The sequence below is a fragment of the Filicampus tigris genome, chromosome 1, assembly GCF_054856515.1.
Source record: "Filicampus tigris isolate MCC_2025a chromosome 1, RoL_Ftig_1.0, whole genome shotgun sequence".
Classification (NCBI taxonomy): domain Eukaryota; kingdom Metazoa; phylum Chordata; class Actinopteri; order Syngnathiformes; family Syngnathidae; genus Filicampus; species Filicampus tigris.
Window position 1 is genome coordinate 23,845,496 of NC_141217.1, and position 21,741 is coordinate 23,867,236.

Here is a 21,741-nt window from a genome sequence, read left to right on the forward strand (position 1 = left end):
GAAATCTCACAGTAACAACAGAAGATGTGCAGCTCAATCTTAATGAAACTGTTTTTCTCGCTCTGTCGGACCACATTTAAATCCTCCTTTTAATCCACTCATACAGTTGCCTACGCTTCTCCATCTATCGAGAATAACGTCATGTTGCTGCTCTGTGTTCATTATGAAACCACCGATCTAGCCCCCCCAAGCCCTCTTTGTTAATGGAGCAAACCGCATCTGTCACTGAGACTCATTTGAGGGGAGTGAGTCAGTTTTCACTGTCGGGCCACAGGAAAACAACAGCCCATGTGGAGGAATAAGATAACGCTGGCAACATTTCCAGGAGATCTCTCCACACCACCAACTGTTCATGCCTTTTTTTTTTTTTTGTATGCACTTCATGCATACTATGGAGTACAGCAGGATTCCCAAAGGTTCATGAAAAAAATTGCAAATGAAGTTGCTGGTTTTTCCATTTGGAAAAAAACCCTCAAATTTAATATATTGCTTTGTTTAAAAAAAAAACAAAAAATGTAAAGTAATTTAGTCCCAATTGTTTTCTTAAGTCATAATGCATAAAACAAAGAAAACAATCATTTGATTTTGAATTTTTTAAATTCAGTCAGTCAGATAAGCATAAAAAGCCTAAACCCATTACAAAGCATATATTGTACGCGGCCTGAATCCTTCAACACCTTGTTCGTCAGTCCTTATTGAGTTTGTACCGAAGCATTTAGATTAAAAGCTTTCAAATGTCGTCGCTGTCCTGTGAAAAACGTCCAAAATGTTTTTTACGTTGATGAGGGTTCTGTTACAGACATCCCATTAACATGAAAATGGAAAAAAAAGGGAAAATTGGACATACATGTTTTTCACAGGACAGCAACAATATGCATCATTTGATGTTTGTCAGACACAAATTAAAATTTTCTTATGACATGAGTTGTGGATTATAATAAAGTTCTGTAAAGTATGGCTCTTTTACCATCCTCTTTGGTGAAGGAGCTACTTTCCTAACAAGAATTTTGTAACTTTGTTGAAAATAACCCAAATTTAGGATGAATTGCATTATTTGAGCTTTGTGTCATTACTTTGGAGTAATGAAAAACATGTAATCTCTTATAATGAAATAAACCAAAAGATACATGACAGTTTTTCACCAATTCTGGTGATTTAAGTTTTACACAGACAGAAAAAGTTGATGTAATTCCAAAGGATTAAAAGATTGGGAGCCAGATTCCCCACTTCAAATGAGTAATTTAGTTAATTATGCAATGTGTGGACTTAGACTGAGAAGCATCCAGTCATGGGGGATGTGTGAGTTTAGCACTGCGTGTAAATACCGCAGCTCATCAGCTGAGCTAAAAATACAGACAACATTAGCAAAATCCACACCCCAAGGCTCGTCCGTGACCAATATAGCCCTAGCGGGGACTTTGAAGCCACGCTGGGCCTGCTAAGTATACCACCTTTTTGTCGGCGGGCCTAGACAGGCATGCTGTAAATAGCCGGCCGAGGCTTTATTGAACTTGAGACATTACGTAAGAGGCTAAGCGACAGCTGATGCACACTGTGTGCCCCATTTTCCTTCACCCAGCTTGAGGCCTAACCTGGAGCTCCCAGCTGCCCATGTCTATCCCATGACACATTTGCTTTGACTCTCTGTTGCGCTGGCGTCTTATCAGGCCAAACCAGGTTATTTTGCAATCTCATCCGCTCGTTTTTGTTTGTCTGCTTTGCTGCTCGAGGCTTTTGCGGGGAAGTGGGTCGCATGGTGGCTGTCAAAGGAAATCCTATTCTTGGAAAGCCCTGACTCACTCGCCTCCTGAAGTCATGATCTGAGGAGGAGGGAGTGATATAGTGTGAGACTGGAACTGTAGTGGACGTGCAGTGGTCCAACACAACCTGCTCCAGGACGCCGTTGAACTGTTTAACCTGACATTCCCGCGGGGGCGGTCACCATCACCGAACCTTTATTAGCTAGCTGTCTAGTTGTTTTTAGGTTACGTCCGTACGTGTCAAGAAATAACTGGTCATTTAAGGCTATATATACGCTTACAAAGCCGCTAACGGCGACATGGAAGTAAAAAAAGACAACTTTGCGTCCCCTCGCAAAGATTTGCGTTTCTTCGCAAAGTTTGCGTTCCCTTGCAAAGATTGCGAGATAACGCAAAGATTTTTCTGCAAGGGAATGCTTCTTTTTTTTTTTTTTCAAATGTACGTTTAAGTACTTCCGGGTAAACGAAAGCAAGCAAGCAAATCGTTTTCACCCGTGGGCGAGTTTAATTCAATTACTTTGGAATTCGCTTGAAATACGAAGGCATAAAATCAGTTCTCGATATTAAGCATGGTTTCCAAATAAGCGAAAGACATCTGAAGCCAGTTTTAAACCAAAGAGGACAACTCTTGACCACAAGAAGCATTCCAAGTCCTCCGCCATGATTCTTGCCGTCTCCGACGTACTGTCGTCTCTCAAACTGCCGAGCATTAGAGGCTAGGCTAACTGCCAAATTGACCCGGAAGTACATAAACACGCATTTAAAACAAAATGCGTTCCCTCGCAAAAAAACTGCGTTATCTCGCAATCTTTGCGAGGGAATCCAAAAGGTTTTTTTTAAACTTCCATGTCACTTTAGGTGCTCAGTAATAATCAGACTTTACTTGATAAATAAAATCAAGCTATAAAACATACTACCTCAACTTTGATAAGTGATAACATACATCATGTCAGAGGTGGGTAAAAACCTGCTACATTTACTCCATTACATTCATTCAAGCAACTTTGAGGATGAATTGTGCTTACCCGAGTAGTTTTGATGCAACATAGTTTAAACTTTCACTTGAGTATATGAGCCCTATTTTGATGCCCAGCGCAAGTCTAGCGCAGTGAAAGTGTGCGGGTGGCTGAAGTTTTCTTTCTTTTGTTATTTTCCTAGACTGGCACAGGTAGAAGGGGGCGTTTGCATTGTTGTGGGAGGGAATGCAGCCGACTTTGGCCGGCCAATGGAAGCGGCTCCCCTCATTCCCTTTAAATTCAGGTGCAGAGAGAGGCGCGCGGGCGACATGACACGTAGCCCTGCTCTATAAACTAGACTTGTCCTTGTGGCCACTTCTTCATAGGTAGAACCATGCGCAAATTTAAATCCAGACTTGCTGAGCACAAACAAACCATAAGGACTAGTAACCCTCTACCTATACCGTATGGAACTGGATTCTAAACATTCAAATCATTGCAGTACAACTCTAAAAGCCTGGTATAGGACATATTCCTGAGTCCATAAGGGGAGGTGACAGACTAAAAAGTCTCCTACCTCGAGAACCTGAAGGCGTTTAGCAAGACATTCACAATGAAATGAAGACAAAGGTCTGTTGGAAATAAATGAGTCCCATCTCATGTAAGTTGTAAGACAGCAAATACATACTTATCAAGAAGATGCGGCTTTTTTTTTTTTCATGCAATCATGGTCAGTTACACCTGCTTTCAGTGATCTCTGTTAAGGCGGGCTGATGTTTGCCTCCTCTTGTCACAATATTATTATTGGCAAGGGACACAGCACAGGGCGTGCGCATAAACTAAATATTTCAGTGTCAAGACCAAAAAGAAGAATTTTTGTCTGTGGAATTTTCCCTCCCTGATTTCAATATTTAGCTCCACATGCGTCATCAACTCAACTGAACAGTTGTATTGTGAAAATGACCTTGTACAATGCCTTTTAAATACTTAATCCAAGGGTCACAGAAAGGTCATTCTGAAATGACTCGTCTGAAACTTCTTGCTGTATTTAATTGCACGTTCAGCCCATGGCTGAAAAATGAATAGCCTAATGGCATACTGCTGAATTGGCCGGATCGCCCGGGGGTTATCTTGGCCAGGGCCGACTATGATCTGGTGTAACTACGCCACACACGATTAGATGTAATCTCCAGGCACGGGCGACACAGCTGTTGTGTTCGCTCCCCCGACAAGACCGAGCCAGGACCTTGCAGTTCTGTGAGGGCTGGTGCCCTGATCCGGTTTGGCATGGTCTGTTCTCTGTCACGGCCAGCGAAAGCTCTCTTGGCTTGGGGATCACAGGCTGGACTTTGTTTGCCGTTGACCACTCAAGAGGAAGGCGGTCAGACCAGTCGGCCTAAGCTTGTCACATTTGCCGAAGGTGGGGGGGAAAGGGGGGGTGGGGGGAAGCTGATAGTGCTGACGGCTCGTGCTATCAGGCTCGCTCACGTTCATCCAAATCCCAGATTACAAACCCTCCGCCCCTTGCTCTCCCCTGCTCACTCCCTCTCTTTCATACATTTGCACAAAACACCGTGTTTCTCTCACTGTCGCATTCTAGCTAACCCGGTAACACGGCCGAGCGAGCGCACACCCCTAAAGCTGCCCCCACCCTCACACCATCAGTTTGTCTCTACTGTATATTGTCCTGACTCCCTCCTGCCCTCACTTGTGTAACCGTTCTGGATTATTAAAATCTGAGGAGAAGGAAGGGGCTTGTGGAAGGCTTCGACCAGAATGGTGAGGTAGGCAGAAATAATCCCCTTCAACTTTCCCCATGTTCCTGCTTTCACAAATAATACATTTCGTTCTACTAATGTTGGTGTCATTTAATAGAAACATACAACAAGTGTTGAACAGTGACTCCTGGCACAAAACCAAATCACTTCCAAGAATCATTTCAGCCTTTCGTCTGAATTAGTACTAACTAAAACCGTAGCAGTGATCAGAGTTTTGCCATTCTAATTTTTCTTAACACCTTACTGTATGTGAATTCTTTTAAGATACATTTTCTAGATTAGTGTTTTACATAGCAGACATTTGTGCAACTGGTTCAGGATCAATTCCCAGTTCACAATCACCCTATGATTGACCGACTGGTGACCAGTCCTGGGTGAATTGTGATTTCCACCAAATCAGATGAGATAAACTCATAGTCCCATTTTTGGCCAGGTTATTACTTTTGTTTGCAGTTTGGAATTAGACGATATTTTCCTCAAAACAACAAGGTTGAATTCCTATCTGATTGACTTTCATTTGTAGGTATTTATATTTGTGTCACAGTAGCGTTTCTTGTGGCATGTCCCCATTGTTTTGATGATTTCATGAGTGACAGCAGTCCTCGGATGGAAGGATTAAATATAGATTAGTGGCAGACCACATTTTTTATTTGACCCACAGTTATTATTTCTCTGTTTCTATCTGTGAAGGATTAAAAACAAGACAATGAGTAATCTGTTCACCATCTGACACACATGACCTCTCAGCGGTTCCTCAGCAGAGTACGTTTTCAGTAAAGTATCAGGATAGCAAACCGTTTTCACTCGTTTAAAAAAAACAAAAAAAACAATTGCCCTGTGAAAGATCTAAACATCTTGACTCTAGATTATGCTTTTGACATTCCCACAGTGACTTTGCTTCAAGATTAAATATACATTTTAGTGGTTACTGGCTAAAAATGTGATCTTGAAATAGAGTTGAGAAGTAGTGGGCAAAGTTCCAAATAAATAAAAAGATGACTAGACTTTAGTAATTAAGATTGGAGGAATAGGAACGGTTTCATCGTCAGACCAACAGAAACAGAAAAGACATTTGGAGCGCTAGTAATTTAGCTGGCTGCTGTCTGGTTCATCTAGAATGACAGTGATCAATGTCGCAAAAAGGAAAGGAGGAATACAAATGTTTGGTATTCCTTACAATTGACTGTCTTGACAGCCCGCTTGTAAAAGTAAACTAAGGGACACTTTAACAGGACCGGTTTAACTCATAACGTATAACAACCTTGTCATTTTGATTTTGGTTTGCTCAATGTCGTAAGTTACAAATTGACAATCTCCTAGGGTTTTTTTTTTTTCTTTGTTGGGGCAAACTTTGTTGCTTGGGTGACGTCTGAATAGTTGGGTGTTAAATAATTGTTCCCTCTGCTGCCAGCTAATCAAATCCATCATGGAATTATTGCTTTGAGATAGTTTCTGAAAAACATCGTTGATTGGAATTTTATGCCAATTGATTTATCATGCCCAACCGTTTTCTGTTAAATTGCCGTACAAATTCACCATAGTCTATAACTTCTAGTCATCAAAGTCATAACCTTTGAAGCCCTACCGACCCAGCCCCCCTCTCGTCACAAAAAGAGTCATCTCTCAGGCCACTGGAGGCCTTTACCCTGTTTAGCCACAAAACATTCACTTTAACTTATCCCTGTACTGTTTTGTTGCTGCAATCTGTACTTTGGACTTTCAAGTAACAGAAATTGCATCAATTGACTCCCCCTGTGTCACACCACCTAGCCCGGCCTGGTGAGGATACAGGTCAGGTGCATTCGGGGACAGATGTCTGGTCATTATTGTGAGCCGATCCAATTCATGGCTCACTTTAAAAGGCCAGCGGCCAGACCATATGTTCATAACTTCTATTTACATCCCTAATCGTTAAAGTGCAATTGTAGTTCCAGCAATTTCATGTCGAAATATGTTACATTCCAACGGCCAAGTCGTCATTGTCACTTTGACTTGTCTATCAAGTACAAAATGGTAGCTGAGGGTTTATCTCCAAATGCAGAGCGCCAAAGTCTGACATTTACATTTATCTCTCAGAAGGAAATTTCTTGCCTTTTCCATTTAGTTTCAGAAAATGTGACTGTCAGTTAAACTGAACAGTTAGAACAACATGAGAGTTTTTCATGAGTTTTATGCAATGCAGTGTATGTGTATATAACTTTATGCTTGTTGCCTAAAACTTTCTCTCCCCTGGACAGTCTAACGTGAAACTTTTTGTGATGAAATCAATTTTTGACATTTTCAATGTGACATGCATCATCGAGTCATTTACTGCCTTTTATTTTATTCTTGAATGCTATCATCATATGTGAACGCCTTTGATTAATTGATTTCACAGTATGTACAAGTTTTAATTGTGTTATTGTGTCTGTCAGTGCGTTCTGTGTTGTACAGCCCTGCTAAGCCATGTTCCTACTTACAGCTGACCCAAAACTAAATTGTGAGTGTAACAGCTCACATAGACAAGACCACAATGATATGGAGACACCTTTAACACGGCAATGCCGTTGGTGACTTCCCCAAAATTATCAGAGCATTCTATTTATTTTCTATAACTCAGTATAGTATTTGTTTTCTTCTTCTGCTATACAATGCAATACAATACAATTTTATTTATATAGCGCATTTCATAACAGGTACAGATGTAACAAAGCACTTTACATCACAATAACAAAATTGCAATAATATAACAAGAGAAAGCAATCAATTCTAACACGAATTAGACACCGTAAAACAGCAGAAAACTGTCAGTCTCACGTCGGATCAAAAGCCAAAGAATAGAAATGTGTCTTCAAACAATTTTTAAAAATGGACAGAGAGGGGGGTTGCCTAACATTTTAATTGAAGATCATTCCAAGGGGAAGGACCAGCAACAGAAAAGGTTCGATCCCTTCTGAGACACCGCTTAGTCCTCGGTGACTCGAGCAGCGCCTGGTCCGTAGGCCCCAGGCACAGGTAAGGTGTGGAGGAGTGGAGGCGCTCAGAGCAGTACGCCGGCGCGAGGCGATTTAATGACTTGTACACAAAGAAGCATCTTAAAATGAACCCTAAAATGCACTGGGAGCCAGTGAAGGGAGGCCAGAATTGGTGTTATGTGCTCCGTCTTCCGAGCTCCAGTTAGGAGGCGAGCAGCAGCATTTTGGACCAACTGGAAACGCTTGAGAGAGGACTGGTTTACTCCAAAATAAAGTGCATTACAGTAATTTAGCCGAGAGGTAACAAAGGCATGGATGACTGTTTCTAAATGCTGATAAAAAAGGAGGGGCTTTACCTTAGCCAATTGTCTAAGATGAGAAAAGCTGGACCTAACAACAGCGCTGATTTGCTGGTCCAGTTAAAAATCATTGTCCAATTTAAAACTCAAGTTCGAGACTGTTGGCTTTAGATGTGAAGCCAGGGGGCCCGGGTCAACAGGGTGGGATGTAGAAGAGTCACTGGGACTGAACGTCATAACTTCTGTTTTCTTTTCGTTGAAATTTAAGAAATTTAGTGACATCCAGGCTTTGATGTCCTCTAGTGGTCTTAAGGAAACATTTAAAATCTTGCTTGTATTATGAATTATATCAATTTGTTTTGGAGAAATCAGCAAATAACTACCGTATTTGCCAGACTATAAGCCGCACCTTTATATAAGCCGCACCCACTCTATTTTTAAAAGAACAACGAAAAAAACATGTATAAGCCGCTTCTTCATATAAGCAATTGTATTGTAATTCCGGTTAGAGCGCCCCTAGCAGTGGAAGAAAAATCCACAGAATAGCCGCACCTTTTATATAAGCCGCATGGTTGAAAACCTAGGAAAAAAGTAGCGGCTAATAGTCCAGAAAATACCATAACTAATCTTGTAACACCTCTTTTTCCTCTGCTATATGGATACACCTTCATTCTCCCCATAATCTTGGTGTGAAGTCAGCAGAGGAACTGGACACAATTTCTACATTATCTGTGTTGTTCCCACACAAACAAATGTAAGGACATATGAAATCGGTTTGGAATTTGTCCAGATTCTGCGGCATTTGGCATCCAACTCAAGTTTGTTTTGTTCGTACGTCGTTTGTTTGTACATTTGGAGACATTTTCTTATCAGACTGTGTGCTGAGTGAATAAAAAGGGCAATACTAGAATTTCTGAAGAGTATCAGACTTGACATTCTTTTTTTTTTTTTTTTTTTTTTTTTTAACCGTCCAGTTCGGTGCATATCTCACATCCGCAATGTGGAAATAATGAGGTTTATCTCTCAATTTGAACATATTTTCTCCTCATCCCAAATGAGCTGTTAACGTTGTTAGCCTCATCTTCTCTGACGAAACAATGAAATTAACGAGGCATCCCGGAAGATAAAAGTTTGCAATCTAGGCCTGTTAGATAGCTTTAATAGCACAAATGACAGGACCTGCTAGTGAGATATTTTCTAACCTAACAGGCATCAGAATGGCCTGCATGAGATAAGGTCCAAATTGTGCAATTTTAAGCAAAATTGCGGATGTGATGATTTGATAATCAGTATGTTTGGATCGGATCCACGTGACCTTTAGCCAAGACAGTATGCTACATAGTGGAATGGGTGAAGTCGAACACAATCAGCTAAGGGGCTGTGGTCACCCTCTGATTTATTTGTTTTCATGCACAATTTTCCCATTTTGATTATTGAGCCATATTGTACTGAGTACAGAAACATGTACCACTTTCGTTTGTTGTGTGTCCAAAAGGACAGTTAATTTCAGGTTATTTGGTCGTCGTTTTCATTTTTTTTTTTCTGATTGTGAGTTCACCAGTACCCTGGCATCACATAAACATAAAAATGCTAGAAAAAAGGCAAAATGCACGCCCGACTTCATGCATGACAGCAGATCCGCTGTGCTTTTTGTTTTCAGGTGGTTCCACCCCAACATCACCGGAATCGAAGCAGAGCAGCTCCTGTTGACCCGGGGTGTCCACGGCAGTTTCCTGGCCCGGCCCAGCAAGAGCAATCCGGGGGATTTCACCCTTTCAGTCAGGTTTTTATGCTCTTCCCTTGCTTTCTCCTACATCTGTTTTCCCATTGATTGCAAGCCTTTTTCTGCCTCACTGTTCTCAAATGGTGCAAAGTTCAGTTGTGAGAGCAAACAAACCTGGCAGAGGGACTAGTTTGCTATGTTAAAGACACTGAAAATGACATTGAGTATTTTTAGGTTCATTTAAAGTGTATGTACTAGATTAGGCATATTGTGGGTATGACCAATATATTAACTTAGACTATAAAATTCAGAGAGTCCACATACTTAAAATAATCGTACCACTGATGTCGGCCGGAATCCTTGTACCTCCAAATAGGGCTGGACCGATAAATCAATATCAATATTTATTGAGATTGACACGTGATATCACTAGAAAATGCCTTTTTTTTTGCTCATGATTTTGGTTTTAGACTTGGACCTTGGCTTTCTAGTGGGTGTGTGTGTAGTGTAGATTGTCATAAATTGCACTCCTAGTGCCCTATTTTCATGCCCAGCTCAAGTGTAGTTCAAAGCGCAGTCTAACTGTGCGCATGGGTGGAGTTTACACAGGTAGAATTAGGCATACGGGGGCAGAAATAGACTCGCTGGGGTCTGCGCATGACATTGGCACGCACAGAGTGTGTTTATACAGGTAAACTGCAAGTTCTCCCCTTGCGGATTACCTAGTCAGCCGTCCATGTGACGTGGGCAATTGGACCCACAACCGTGCGTCCGTGTGTGCATTCATCGCTAGACAACAGAATAGAAATGCGCAGTGTACTATTGTAGTTTAATGAGCTCAGCTTATTGTAGTAGCATATGAACATAGCTTTTTTTCTTCACATATACAAAGACAATCCTATACGGGAGCAAAATATTGGATGTAAAGGTACAAATACATTTCAGTGAGATGCGTGTGCTTTTCCAGATGTAGATGTAGATGATATTGTACTAATCCTGTATCAACATACGGTAAACTCTTCTTGACTCACATTTCAGTGTGCCGCACTCGCACCCAATCTAAACACACGTGCACACACATTCAGTATGTTATCAGAGCAGTGGAGAGCTTAATGAGCTAATTAGTCATTATCCAGCATGAGTACCGTACTTTGAGTGATAGTTCAGACGGTAATAGTCACTGTGGGAGGTTGGTGTCCTCGCTCTGTCTTCTCTTGCGCTCCGTTTTTTTGTTTGCCTCCCCTGCTCTTATCACCACCGCTGTATATGGACATGAATAGGAATGCAGGAGAGGTTTCACAAACACAGTAGCAATGTTAGTTCTTGGATGTAATCTATTTACAGGTTGATGAAACCCCAAGGGGGAAAATGGGAATGTTTAAAGGCACATGTTTGTGTAGACCTAACGTCTGTGCTGAGATTACTGTTTGGAGTTGTGTGCAATATTTGTACAAACATGCTAAATGATCAGAGAATGTTTATTTCAAGACATGATGTTATAACACAGACAAGTTTTTTTGGTGTATTTTAGCATAGTCATTCAGTTATTTTCTCGGCTCAAATTGAAGCAGAGATGGTGCCATTATAAACATTAGCTCACATGTGTATGCCCCTCCCCAACTTTCTCAAACAAGGACGTTTTTCATGAAGTATCAAAAGGGAAGTAAACCCAAACATAATTTTTTTCAGAATATGTTCTATGCAGGCCCACTAGTTGAAATACGGCATTCTGATTAAAACACTAGAAGTCCCCGTTTTTTTCAACATACATCAGTGCCCAGAGAGGGCTATTTGACCCAGAAGGAAGGGGTGTGTCTGGGATAAGGAGCTTTTGTTATGTTAACGCTGTCAGAAGCTGCATCTGAAAAGGCATGGAAATGAGGCAATCACTGACATACTGAGCCACCCCCAGGAACTTGGTCTGTAAGATTTCCTGACCAGAGTTTAGCCTATGGGGCTTGTAACTGAGAAATGTTGTCGACAAATTCATTGCTCTGCATTGGTTTCCCCTCCACGATCCACGCTTCAATCCCCCTGCCCAGTCTACCACCTTGACCCACCTCTCCGTCCTGGTTTATTTTTCTTTTTTCAGGACACCAGTAATTCACTAACTTACAGTGGGTGTGGCATGGCACATGTGGTAGAGTGGCCATTTCCTAACCTGAACGTTGTTGGTACATTCCACAACCCTTGTGTGACTTTTTTTTAATAAACTAATACACACTTAATCAAATGTATTGGGGGAGCAAAGTTTTAACCTGGATTTACACTCGGTCTGATGTCACTTCTGTTGGCAACTTATTCCATCTGCGTGCATCATAACTAAACGCAGCTTCACCTTGTTTACTTTGAACTCTGGGCTCCACTAATTGACCCAAGTCTGCCGATCTCAGAGCCCTACTGGGTTTATATTCAATCAGCATTTCTTGAATGTATTCAGGACCCAAGCCACTGAGTGATTTATAGACCAGTAGCAGAATTTTAGAATCTATTCTACAGATGATTGGGAGCCAGTGTATCTTTGAGGCAAATTTGTTAGGACCCACAATGCTCACTGAAATAACTTGAAACTGCCAAGAAATAGAGTTAAAAACAAATTACTTGCTTGACTAAAGAGCAATTATGAACACAAAAGGGAAAATAAAGCATTCCACTTAATAAGGAGTGACTACGGTAATTGGTTTCCTTTTTTAATATATAATCGACAGTTTCTATTTCTTAATTTCACATTTTGCATAGCAGAAAACCTTTTACTTATCTAGAACCATTTTATGTGGGGCAGTGTAAACATAAATATACGTTTAGTTTAAACATAGCATTTCTTCTCAAAGGCATATATTTAAAAAAAAACAACAACACATTAACAGCACTTATGCAACTTCATTTGAGTAGGAAATATTTTAGCATGTGACATAATAATAATGATAATACTTGTGAGTTCATGGCTGTGCGTTTATGAGCTTAGGCCATCTGACAAGGAACAAGACAACTATTCTTTATACTACTAGAAGTTTTACAAGTGTTCAAAATGAAGACCCCTCCAGAGGAAACAAACAAGATTTCCTTTATCTGACTTCACCAAAACCCAACACAAATTTGCCACTTGGAGTGCTACACTGGCCTTGCCTTCACTGAGTAAAACTTATAAGCACACTGTAGAATGTAATTATGGACGCAAGCATATACTGTACTGGTTATGTTAGTAATAAACAAGCCACGGTAGTCATAATTAACGGAGACCTAGACCTCGGCTGCTCGCCTTGCATTTAAATCTGAGATGCTCCCACACTTTTGCCATCATCCCGCGCCATCAACCAAATAGCTTTGCTTCCGCCTTTGACTGTGCGTTGTTGTGCCCGCTCGCAACTTTGCTTTTCAGCGTGTCTGCATGAGACGCACAGCATTTTGTTGAGGGAAAATAAAGTTGCAGTGGTAATGAGTTGAACAATTGAATCACTTCTCCACTTTGTCAAAACGCGCTTTGAAAAGCAACAGATGGCTTGATAAGCTCATACAGTCGTACTGCGGCGTGTGAGTGGGTGCTGGCAAATAAATACGATCTATATTTTACTTATGCAGGCACACGTGTGGGAGTTCTTTTCGCACAGTCTGCGGGGCGTAAGCGTATCTCTGAAATAAAAGAACTGTCCCTCTGCCCACCAAGGCGCAACGATGAGGTGACCCACATCAAGATCCAGAACTCCGGGGACTATTATGACCTGTACGGGGGCGAGAAGTTTGCCACGCTGGCCGAGCTGGTGCAGTACTACACCGAACAACAGGACCTGCTGCGCGAGAGGAACGGCCATGTCATCGAGCTCAAGTATCCGCTCAACTGCAAAGACCCCACGTCTGAGAGGTGCCCGCTTCACGCCCACACTGATAAATAGGATCCTATTTGCATACAGTAATGCACAAACATATACGGCGCCCTCTGTTAGGTCAGCAGAATGTGTTGCTCCTTTACATAAACCCATTAAAACGACATGGAAGTTTCTTTCTGTCTGCAGAAAGTTTTTTTTATTTTTTTTATTGCTATTAGGTTAAATTTTTCACTCCACAGATTTCACAGTGTTGCTTTTACAGTTGAAGAGGCAGTTAAGCCGTCTAAGAGGTGTTATTAGTGAAGCTTTTAGCGCACTTTCCTTTCATTGCCCGACTGCAGCTTGCGATGCACTTTAACCCTAAACAGGCTCGTCATTTCTACAGAGATGGAATATAAATTGGAGATAAAGTCCTTTTTTTTCAATGAAATATTGTACTTTAAATTCAGGATCAAATGTAGATCTAAAACTGTTGAAAATATGCTTCACAGAATTCGTCCATCGGTATTGCTGTCCATTCATCCAGACGAACAAATAGTTGTGAGGTCAGAGGTCACTGACGTCGGACCTGAGAGAAGCGCTTCTGGTTCACCATCTCGGTTGTAGTTCATTCTAACTGTGTTCGATGCATCTTGTTCCACACCAAGAAACCCCGAAATAAAAGAAAAATTAATATCTGGAAGGAACTAAGTGTTGTAGGTAGAGCGCCACTTGAGACGTGGCATATACATTACAGCCTTTCAGCGTCTTCAGCATCTTCTTGTGGACATACATTTCTTGAAACCATTCAGTGTTTCCGATATTTTTTTATTTTTCTATGAACGAACTGCGCTCCGTTTCCGTGTTGACATGGCCTTAATGTTCCAGTAGGAATCAGCATGCACGACTTGGTACACCCTGCAGCAACATGATGAGGAAGTTTCCCCCACAGGAAGGAAGAACATTGTTAAGCCTTCCTCATCTCAGATCCTCTTGCTTGTCTTGATCATTTGTCTTCCCCCGAAAACATCTCGGAGCCTCAGGCTGAGCTTTTTCGATTTTCTTTCTTGTTGTATAGCGGCAGACTTCACCTTGAAAAAGATGTCCACAATAATAAAACATGGCTTTGTTTTAAAGTAGGGGATAATGTGAGTGAAATGTCATACTGCGCCGTAATTAAAAGTTGAGCTCCACTTGAACAGCGGGAGGAAAAAGTATGCAAAGCTTTTGGAATTTCTTCCATTTCTATAATTTGGGAATAAAATGTTGTTTGATCTTCATTGGAGTAAACAAACAGAGTCTGCTTAAATTAATAGCACATGAACAATTTTGTGTTCATATTTTTATTGAAAATAATAGCCCGCTACGGATTCAGGTCTGAGGCAACCTTGAGTCCAGTCAATGAGACAAGATGGGAGGTGTGGTTTAAAGCTGCTCTGGCCACTAGAAAACACACACCAGTTTAGAATTGTCTCCTATCAAGTAGCATTGCATTATATTTAGCATGAAAACTTACAATTAACAATTGTTGATGTTTACAAAGCCGGAAAAAAGATGTTACAGTGGTGTAGTTGAAGCCTGGACTGGTCACCAACCAATCAACTGGTGCATTTAAAATCTTCTCAAAATCTTAATTCTACCAATCAACGTGACTGGAGTCAGACCACATCACCTTCCCAGTGAAGTCATCGAAGTTGCTTCGTATTGAGTGTTGTTGTCGTTTGTGTACGATGTCTCCAGGTGGTACCACGGCCACCTCTCTGGCCGAGACGCTGAGAAGCTGCTCACAGAGAAAGGCAAGGCTGGCAGTTTTCTGGTTCGAGAGAGCCAGAGCAAACCGGGCGACTTTGTCCTCTCGGTTCTCACTCACGAGGAGAAGCACGAGAATGCCGACCGCAAGACCAAGGTCACCCACGTGATGATCCGATACCAGGTACCTCTCAGCATGACGTGACGATGAAGTGCTTCGCCAGAATCATGTTTGAACTGGGATTGGCGTTCTCCAGCAGGACGGTAAATACGACGTCGGCGGTGGCGAGAGGTTCGACACCCTGGCCGACCTGGTGGATCACTACAAAAAGAACCCAATGGTGGAGAAAAGCGGCATCGTAGTGCACCTCAAACAGGTCCGATTAACAAAAAGTAATTCATTATCAATTCTTTCAATTGTATTCGATCTTCGATACTGTACGTCTTTACGTGCATTATCATGACAATGTTTCAATGCTGTCAAAAGCCTCCCAATGAACTTTTAATAGAAGGCATAGTTGAGAAAGTAATCATTGGTTTCACTCTATGCGCAACCGCTTGTGTACAGTTTGTGACTTTTTGATGATGAGTAGATCTCAAAGATATTTCCCCTAAATTTTCATAATTTGATTTCATCATGAAAGAAGAAAAATGTGTGATCTCACAGAACATTGTCAGGAGTTCCATCATTCTTCAACCCTTTGACTGAAGCAAAAAAAAAGATTATATTTTAAATGTGTACATATTCAAATACAATAAATAAGCAAATAAACCAATAAGATGATCATCACTTGGTCCACTTTCTACTGCTGACCTTGTTTAGATTCAAGGGGCATCTCAGCTGACTTTGTTTTCCTCTTCTGTTACCTCGTTGTCCAAACAGCCCTTCAATGCCACAAGGATAAACGCAGCCAACATTGAGAATCGAGTACGAGAGCTCAACAAGGTAGCGGACAATTCAGAGAAGCCCAAGCAAGGATTTTGGGAAGAGTTTGAGGTATGTTGCCTTAAAACTATAGATTTAGATGTCCACAGCTCAATTCAGATTTTTTTTTTCTTTTTTGCCCATATGCAACACATATCAGATTTTTTTTCATGCAGTGTGAACAGTACAGTTCTATTTTTTTTCTGAACTTGTCCATTTTTACTGTAATCCAAAATTGAGTAAATCCACACGAATATAGTAACCAGCAACGAAGGTTTAAGTAGAGTTAAAAAGGAAAAGGCACGGCTTTGGTCGTCATCACTCTCCAGCGTCCGAGCATTTCAGCAGCCACTTTTTTTTTTTTTAGTCGTCAACATTCAAATAAACCGCTCTGTGAAAGCCGTGTTAACAAATGGCTCACTGTTACGTCTGAAGTTGTGCGCAGCCGCACAATATTACCTCTTACCTTACCTCTTGCATATTACCTCAGAGAATTGGACTGTTAAAGTGACAGTAACCATAGCAACGTTTGTGTATTTGAGGCAGCTTTCAATATCGGCCTAATTTACTGACATTGCACCGATACAAGTGACATCTTTTTTTTTTCCCCCCCAATATGGGTCCGATAACAATCAGTTCGTTAGTTAGCGTGCATCCCTAATTTATTTCATTACACTTTAATTATCTATGTTTGACAGTACTGTTTGCATCAGCTAAACCAGTGTTTCTCAACCTTTATTGAGCCAAGGGACATATTTCACATCTGAGAAAAAATTCTCACGGCACACTACTTAACAAAACGATTCACAAAAAGTGGCTGTACAGGGTCATTATGTTCCTTCTGTCATCTAGTAGAAGAACATGTTATTGTTTTGCCTGTTAGTATATGTGGTTGGAATAAGTAAATTAACAAAAACGTTTTTTTAATTAGAATTTTTTTTTTTTTTGTCAAAATAATTGACTTTGGATAATTTCCCGCGGCACACCTGATCTCTCACAGCACACTAATGTGCCACGGCAAACTGGTTGAGAATGAGTGAGCTAAGCTATGCTCTTTTATGCTTTATTTCTGCTTGACCCCATGATAAATATTAGATGCAGTATTACCAAATAATTAATGCCCACTGGCAGAATGGAATAAAAATGGAAACGTGCACAATAATGGGGAAAAAAACTAGACAACAATAATAACATGTATATTATGTAACTATTTATCTAACCATCTCGGAAATTTGCACTGAAGTTAGACAGACAAGCGAACCATGTGATTTCTTAGCACAGAACGTTACACACATACTGTATACTGTAATCCCTCATTTATCACAGTTAATGGGGACCAGAACCCCCCGCGATAGGTGAAAAAACGCGAAGTAGAGGTTGACTTATTGCTATTATTATTATTTTTTTTATTTTAGGTTTACTTTCGTTTTAAGTTTAAGTTTACTACCCGCCTAGCCGGCTTGCGTCCGACTAACCGAACGGCACGTTTGAATAACGTTATGAGTTTCCGAACAGAACGTTGTTCAAAAAGTGCTGTTGGTTTGTTCGCGTTGATGAGACTAGCGAGAGGCTACGATGACGCGCCTTTTATGAGTAACCGCGGGCATGTACAAAGCCTCCGAGTCAACTCATCTCTTTGAAACAATGCGTCTTTCTGCAATATGGCTGCCGATATGGCTGTATTTTTCATTTTTATTTTTGGATGAATCCTTTTTGAAAACCCGCGATGCCCTGAGGCCGCGAAACTCGAACCGCGAAGTGGCGAGGGATTACTGCACTACTATATGGACAAAAGTATTGTGCGTGGCCCCTTACCATAATTCCCCCTGAGCCTTCTTTCTTCATCTTATCAGAACACAACTTTTTGGGCGCCATGGATGGGTTTTGACCATTTTGAAAGCAGGGTGGACGGATTCTATTTATTTCCATTTTCACTTTGTGTATATGTGTGGCCCAGGTGTCGTATTTCGTCAGTCTGACACTATGATTGTTTTGTCACATGTAATCTTGTATATAACACGTAATCAGACAGAAAACACAATTTCTCTTGCTCTGATCCCCACAGGTACTCCAACAACAAGAGTGCAAGCTGCTGTATCCCCGGAAGGAAGGCATGAAACCAGAAAACAAGAGTAAAAACAGATACAAGAATATCCTCCCCTGTGAGTCGCACAGCACGCTGCTGTTTCCTGCCTCACCGGCTTCCTTTGGAAAGAAAGCGTGACACAAATAGACAAAGCAGACAAGGCCTCTGATGTGGTTGCGATAACTTGCATATAGACAGAGAACATCAGTAAAGTCGCAGAGAGCTGCACTGTGCAATAATGATGTTTAATTTATTTATTTTTTTCAGTTGACACAACACGGGTTGAAATTCGAGACGCAGATCCAGATGTTCCTGGTTCGGACTACATTAACGCCAACTACATTAGAGTGAGTCTGCTTTGTACAGCTTGAGGCAGTTGAAAGTGAAGTTTCGTCCATTTCCTACCTCTTTGTGCAGCAGGTCATGCTTGAGACGTTATAATCCTGGTTATATGCTGCCCCCTATTGGTACGAGGTGTAAAACATGAACTCCTGGAACATTCATCCATTTTTGTCAATTTAGTTTTTTACTTTCATAACAATCATATAATGCAAGATCTTTCACGTTCTTTTGTGCAGGGCTCGCATGAAGGGCGCCAGGTGGAGGAGGACAAATTTTTCATCGCCACGCAAGGGTGCCTACAGAATACAGTTAGTGACTTCTGGAAGATGGTGCATCAGGAGAATACACACGTCATCGTCATGACCACAAAGGAGATGGAGAGAGAACGGGTATAGCTGCTATTTTCATGTGTTGTCATTGAATTTAGTAGACAACGTTACGAAGAACAAATTAAAAAAAAAAGTTAACCACTGCAATATCATTTAGTATTGTTCGGCTGTGCCGTTTACGTGACGATCATGTTCATTTTGTACCTACTACTGCTTTTAGTGTAGGTGTGTGCGTGTGTGTTTGCGCGCCAAAATAAGGAAGAGGAGACAGCTAACAAGGATAGTATGACAGCTAAGCTGATTGCAAAAGCCGCTTGAGTGGATCTAGTTCTTTAGGTTATCTAATTCCTACAAACAGCCGCCGACTCAACCGCCGTCGCGCAGCCCCATTACCTCTTTCTTATCTCTTCGGTGTAGAACAAATGTGTCCGCTACTGGCCCGACCTTCACGCCAGCATGGAGTTTGGAAGGGTGCTGGTGAGAAACGTGGACGAGCGGCCGGCTCAGGACTACATCCTGAGGAAGTTGGAGGTGACCCGTCTGGACCGGGTAGGGAAAGCCTCTGCCCTCAATCAGTGCTGACACACTGACCTCGGGTCAGATTATCTAACCCGTTACACAAAATCCTTCAGCACGTGCTTGTGATTATGGGGAGTGCTCTCAAGGATTCAGTAAACAGATGCAAGCAAAGCCTTCAACACATAACCATCATAATTGATAAGCAATTGTTTGTACTATTGTGAGTATACACAAAGTACTGTACTCTCCCTATTACACATGGGTTGAATTCCAAAAATCGCAGCGAAAAGTGCAAATGTGCGAATCCCGGACACCACCCTACTCGGAATGACCCTGCTTTAAAAGACAAAAACTACATGAGTAAATATATGAACTGTAACTCATTTTCAAATCAGTGTATTTAGCTGTAAGCATACACAACTTGTGTACTGCTGTCCTCTGTTACATGCATTTAGAGCTCTTGGGCAAAATTTAATAAAATCAATAGGAAGTAGGCTTTGGATGATGTACTGAAGATCTGGATAAAGATGGAAATGCAGAAAGAACGACACTTTCACACAATATTTTCTCTTGCGTGTTCTTCGAAAGTGCTTAGCCAAACAATCAGTTAACATTCTTTTTTTAACATTAACATGCTTTAACATTAACAGGCTAGCGTTTTTAAGACGGAAAGAACGCGATGGATCAAATGCCCTTAGCTTACTGTTTTTGTTTTTACTTTGTTCCTCGCAGAGGGAACCTCTAAGATACATCTGGCACTACCAGTACCTGAGTTGGCCAGACCATGGAGTCCCCAACGAGCCCGGGGGGGTCCTTTGGTTTCTTGAGGAGATCAACCGGACCCAGAGGACCAGTCCAGAATCTGGGCCCATTGTCGTTCACTGCAGGTACCAGCAAGGTGCACTGGACAAGTGGCAGGCCGCAATTCAGCCAACCCTCACTCACTGTCCCAGTAGAATTTTTCTAGATTTGTGGTCTTTCGGTCAGACGCCGCTTTCTGAACCACAGCTGAACCCATGACCCTGAGATTAATGAAAGATGTCATTTTGTCTTCTAACTGATCTAGCCCAACGTGCTTAATCAAAGTAAATCAAAGTCTATCCGAAATGCCATAATCATCCAAATGTGGTTTTCATGCTGTGTTCACATGGTTCGTGTCCGACCTTTCATTCTTGTTGCTTCCACAGTGCTGGGATTGGGAGGACTGGCACCATTATTGTCATTGACATCCTCATTGATATTATAAACCGCCAAGGTAGGATCACCTTTTTTTGAGGAGCAAAATGTTTTACTTGGTACTATTTTATCACAAATCAATGCTCCCACAACAGAATTTCAAAGGTGTTTGGTTTAAGTCTTCTTATCACATCCAGTGGGCTTAGTGACTAATCGGATCAGAAAGAATACAAGTGAAGTTCAGAGCTCTAGTTTGACAAAATGCCAGTGACTCTCGCTGGAACCAATTTGAAAAAGCGAGAGTGCATCCTTTCCATCACCTTGTTTTCATGAGGATATGTTCTCCATAGCTGCTGTTGTTACAACCTCCGTCCTAATATAGTCAGGTCACTGTCAGTGCTTCTGCAGGTTCATTTAGATCATTAAAGTAGCTAACAATCCTAACTCATTCAGTGCCATTGATTAATTTCTTTCTTTTCACAGTCCAGCCATTCAATGCCAGGAATTTATTTACCGGTATATTAAAAAAAAAAAAACAATTTTTTTCAAACAATAGGGTAAAAGAGGGCCTGAAAATGCGTGTCAGTGAATGAGCATCTTGATATGCTATCGAATATCCTTAGTGGTCCAATTATATCGAATATGTGAAATGACTTCTGTGTTTACACTGTGTGTATGTGTTTGCGCCTCAGGCCTTGATTGCGATATTGACATCCCGAAGACCATCCAGAGGGTACGACAGCAGAGGTCCGGCATGGTGCAGACAGAGGCCCAGTACAAGTTCATCTACATGGCCGTGCAGCAGTACATAGACACAGCCCAGAAAAGACTGGAGGAAGAGCAGGTACTCTGCTGGTTGCTTGTCAACCGCAAAATTCTCAGCGTTAAAATATTCACAACGGACCGCTACATGTTATGACAGCTTAAGCGGTGGACTCAACATGATAACTATCCCAGTAGGTTTCCAAAGTGATCCACCCCTTATTTCACTGTGGATTTGTCCCATCGAATTCAAATCAGTTAGTAAGGACGAGGTCAAGCTGCAGCCTGCATGATAATGATGTTGTTACTTTGCAGAAGAGTAAGATGAAGGAGCGAGAGTACTCCAACATCAAATACCCTCCGATGGCCAATTCAAGGTCCAAACTCAACTTGGCATCGTCACGCTCTTCGTCTGTGTAAGTACAACTCAAAACACTCGTATTGAACTCACCTTTGACATATTTAGAATGCCTGTGAAGACTGCTATCAATCTGCCCGTGTCTGCGTGGGTTTTCTCCGGGTACTCCGGTTTCCTCCCACGTTCCAAAAACATGCTTGATGGGTTAATTGGACACTCTAA

The 21,741-nt window shown here is 41.5% G+C and overlaps 1 protein-coding gene across 4 annotated transcripts in view; it reads left to right on the top strand.

The window, feature by feature from the left end:
- The window catches only part of ptpn11b (protein tyrosine phosphatase non-receptor type 11b), a 28,797-nt gene that overhangs the window by 2,831 nt on the left and 4,225 nt on the right, over positions 1-21,741 (top strand). For 2 of the 4 annotated variants that reach the window (XM_086027962.1, XM_086027953.1), the window contains exons 2-14: positions 9,408-9,530; positions 13,135-13,329; positions 15,014-15,206; positions 15,280-15,399; positions 15,906-16,019; positions 18,013-18,109; positions 18,301-18,380; positions 18,612-18,764; positions 19,122-19,253; positions 19,956-20,110; positions 20,411-20,478; positions 21,092-21,243; positions 21,477-21,577. In XM_086027962.1, the coding sequence (XP_085884088.1) occupies positions 9,408-9,530; positions 13,135-13,329; positions 15,014-15,206; positions 15,280-15,399; positions 15,906-16,019; positions 18,013-18,109; positions 18,301-18,380; positions 18,612-18,764; positions 19,122-19,253; positions 19,956-20,110; positions 20,411-20,478; positions 21,092-21,243; positions 21,477-21,577 (1,683 nt within the window). Of the gene's footprint in view, positions 1-4,326; positions 4,501-9,407; positions 9,531-13,134; positions 13,330-15,013; positions 15,207-15,279; positions 15,400-15,905; positions 16,020-18,012; positions 18,110-18,300; positions 18,381-18,611; positions 18,765-19,121; positions 19,254-19,955; positions 20,111-20,410; positions 20,479-21,091; positions 21,244-21,476; positions 21,578-21,741 lie in introns of those variants that run through there. The other 2 variants (XM_086027980.1, XM_086027971.1) reach the window with 2 other exon arrangements.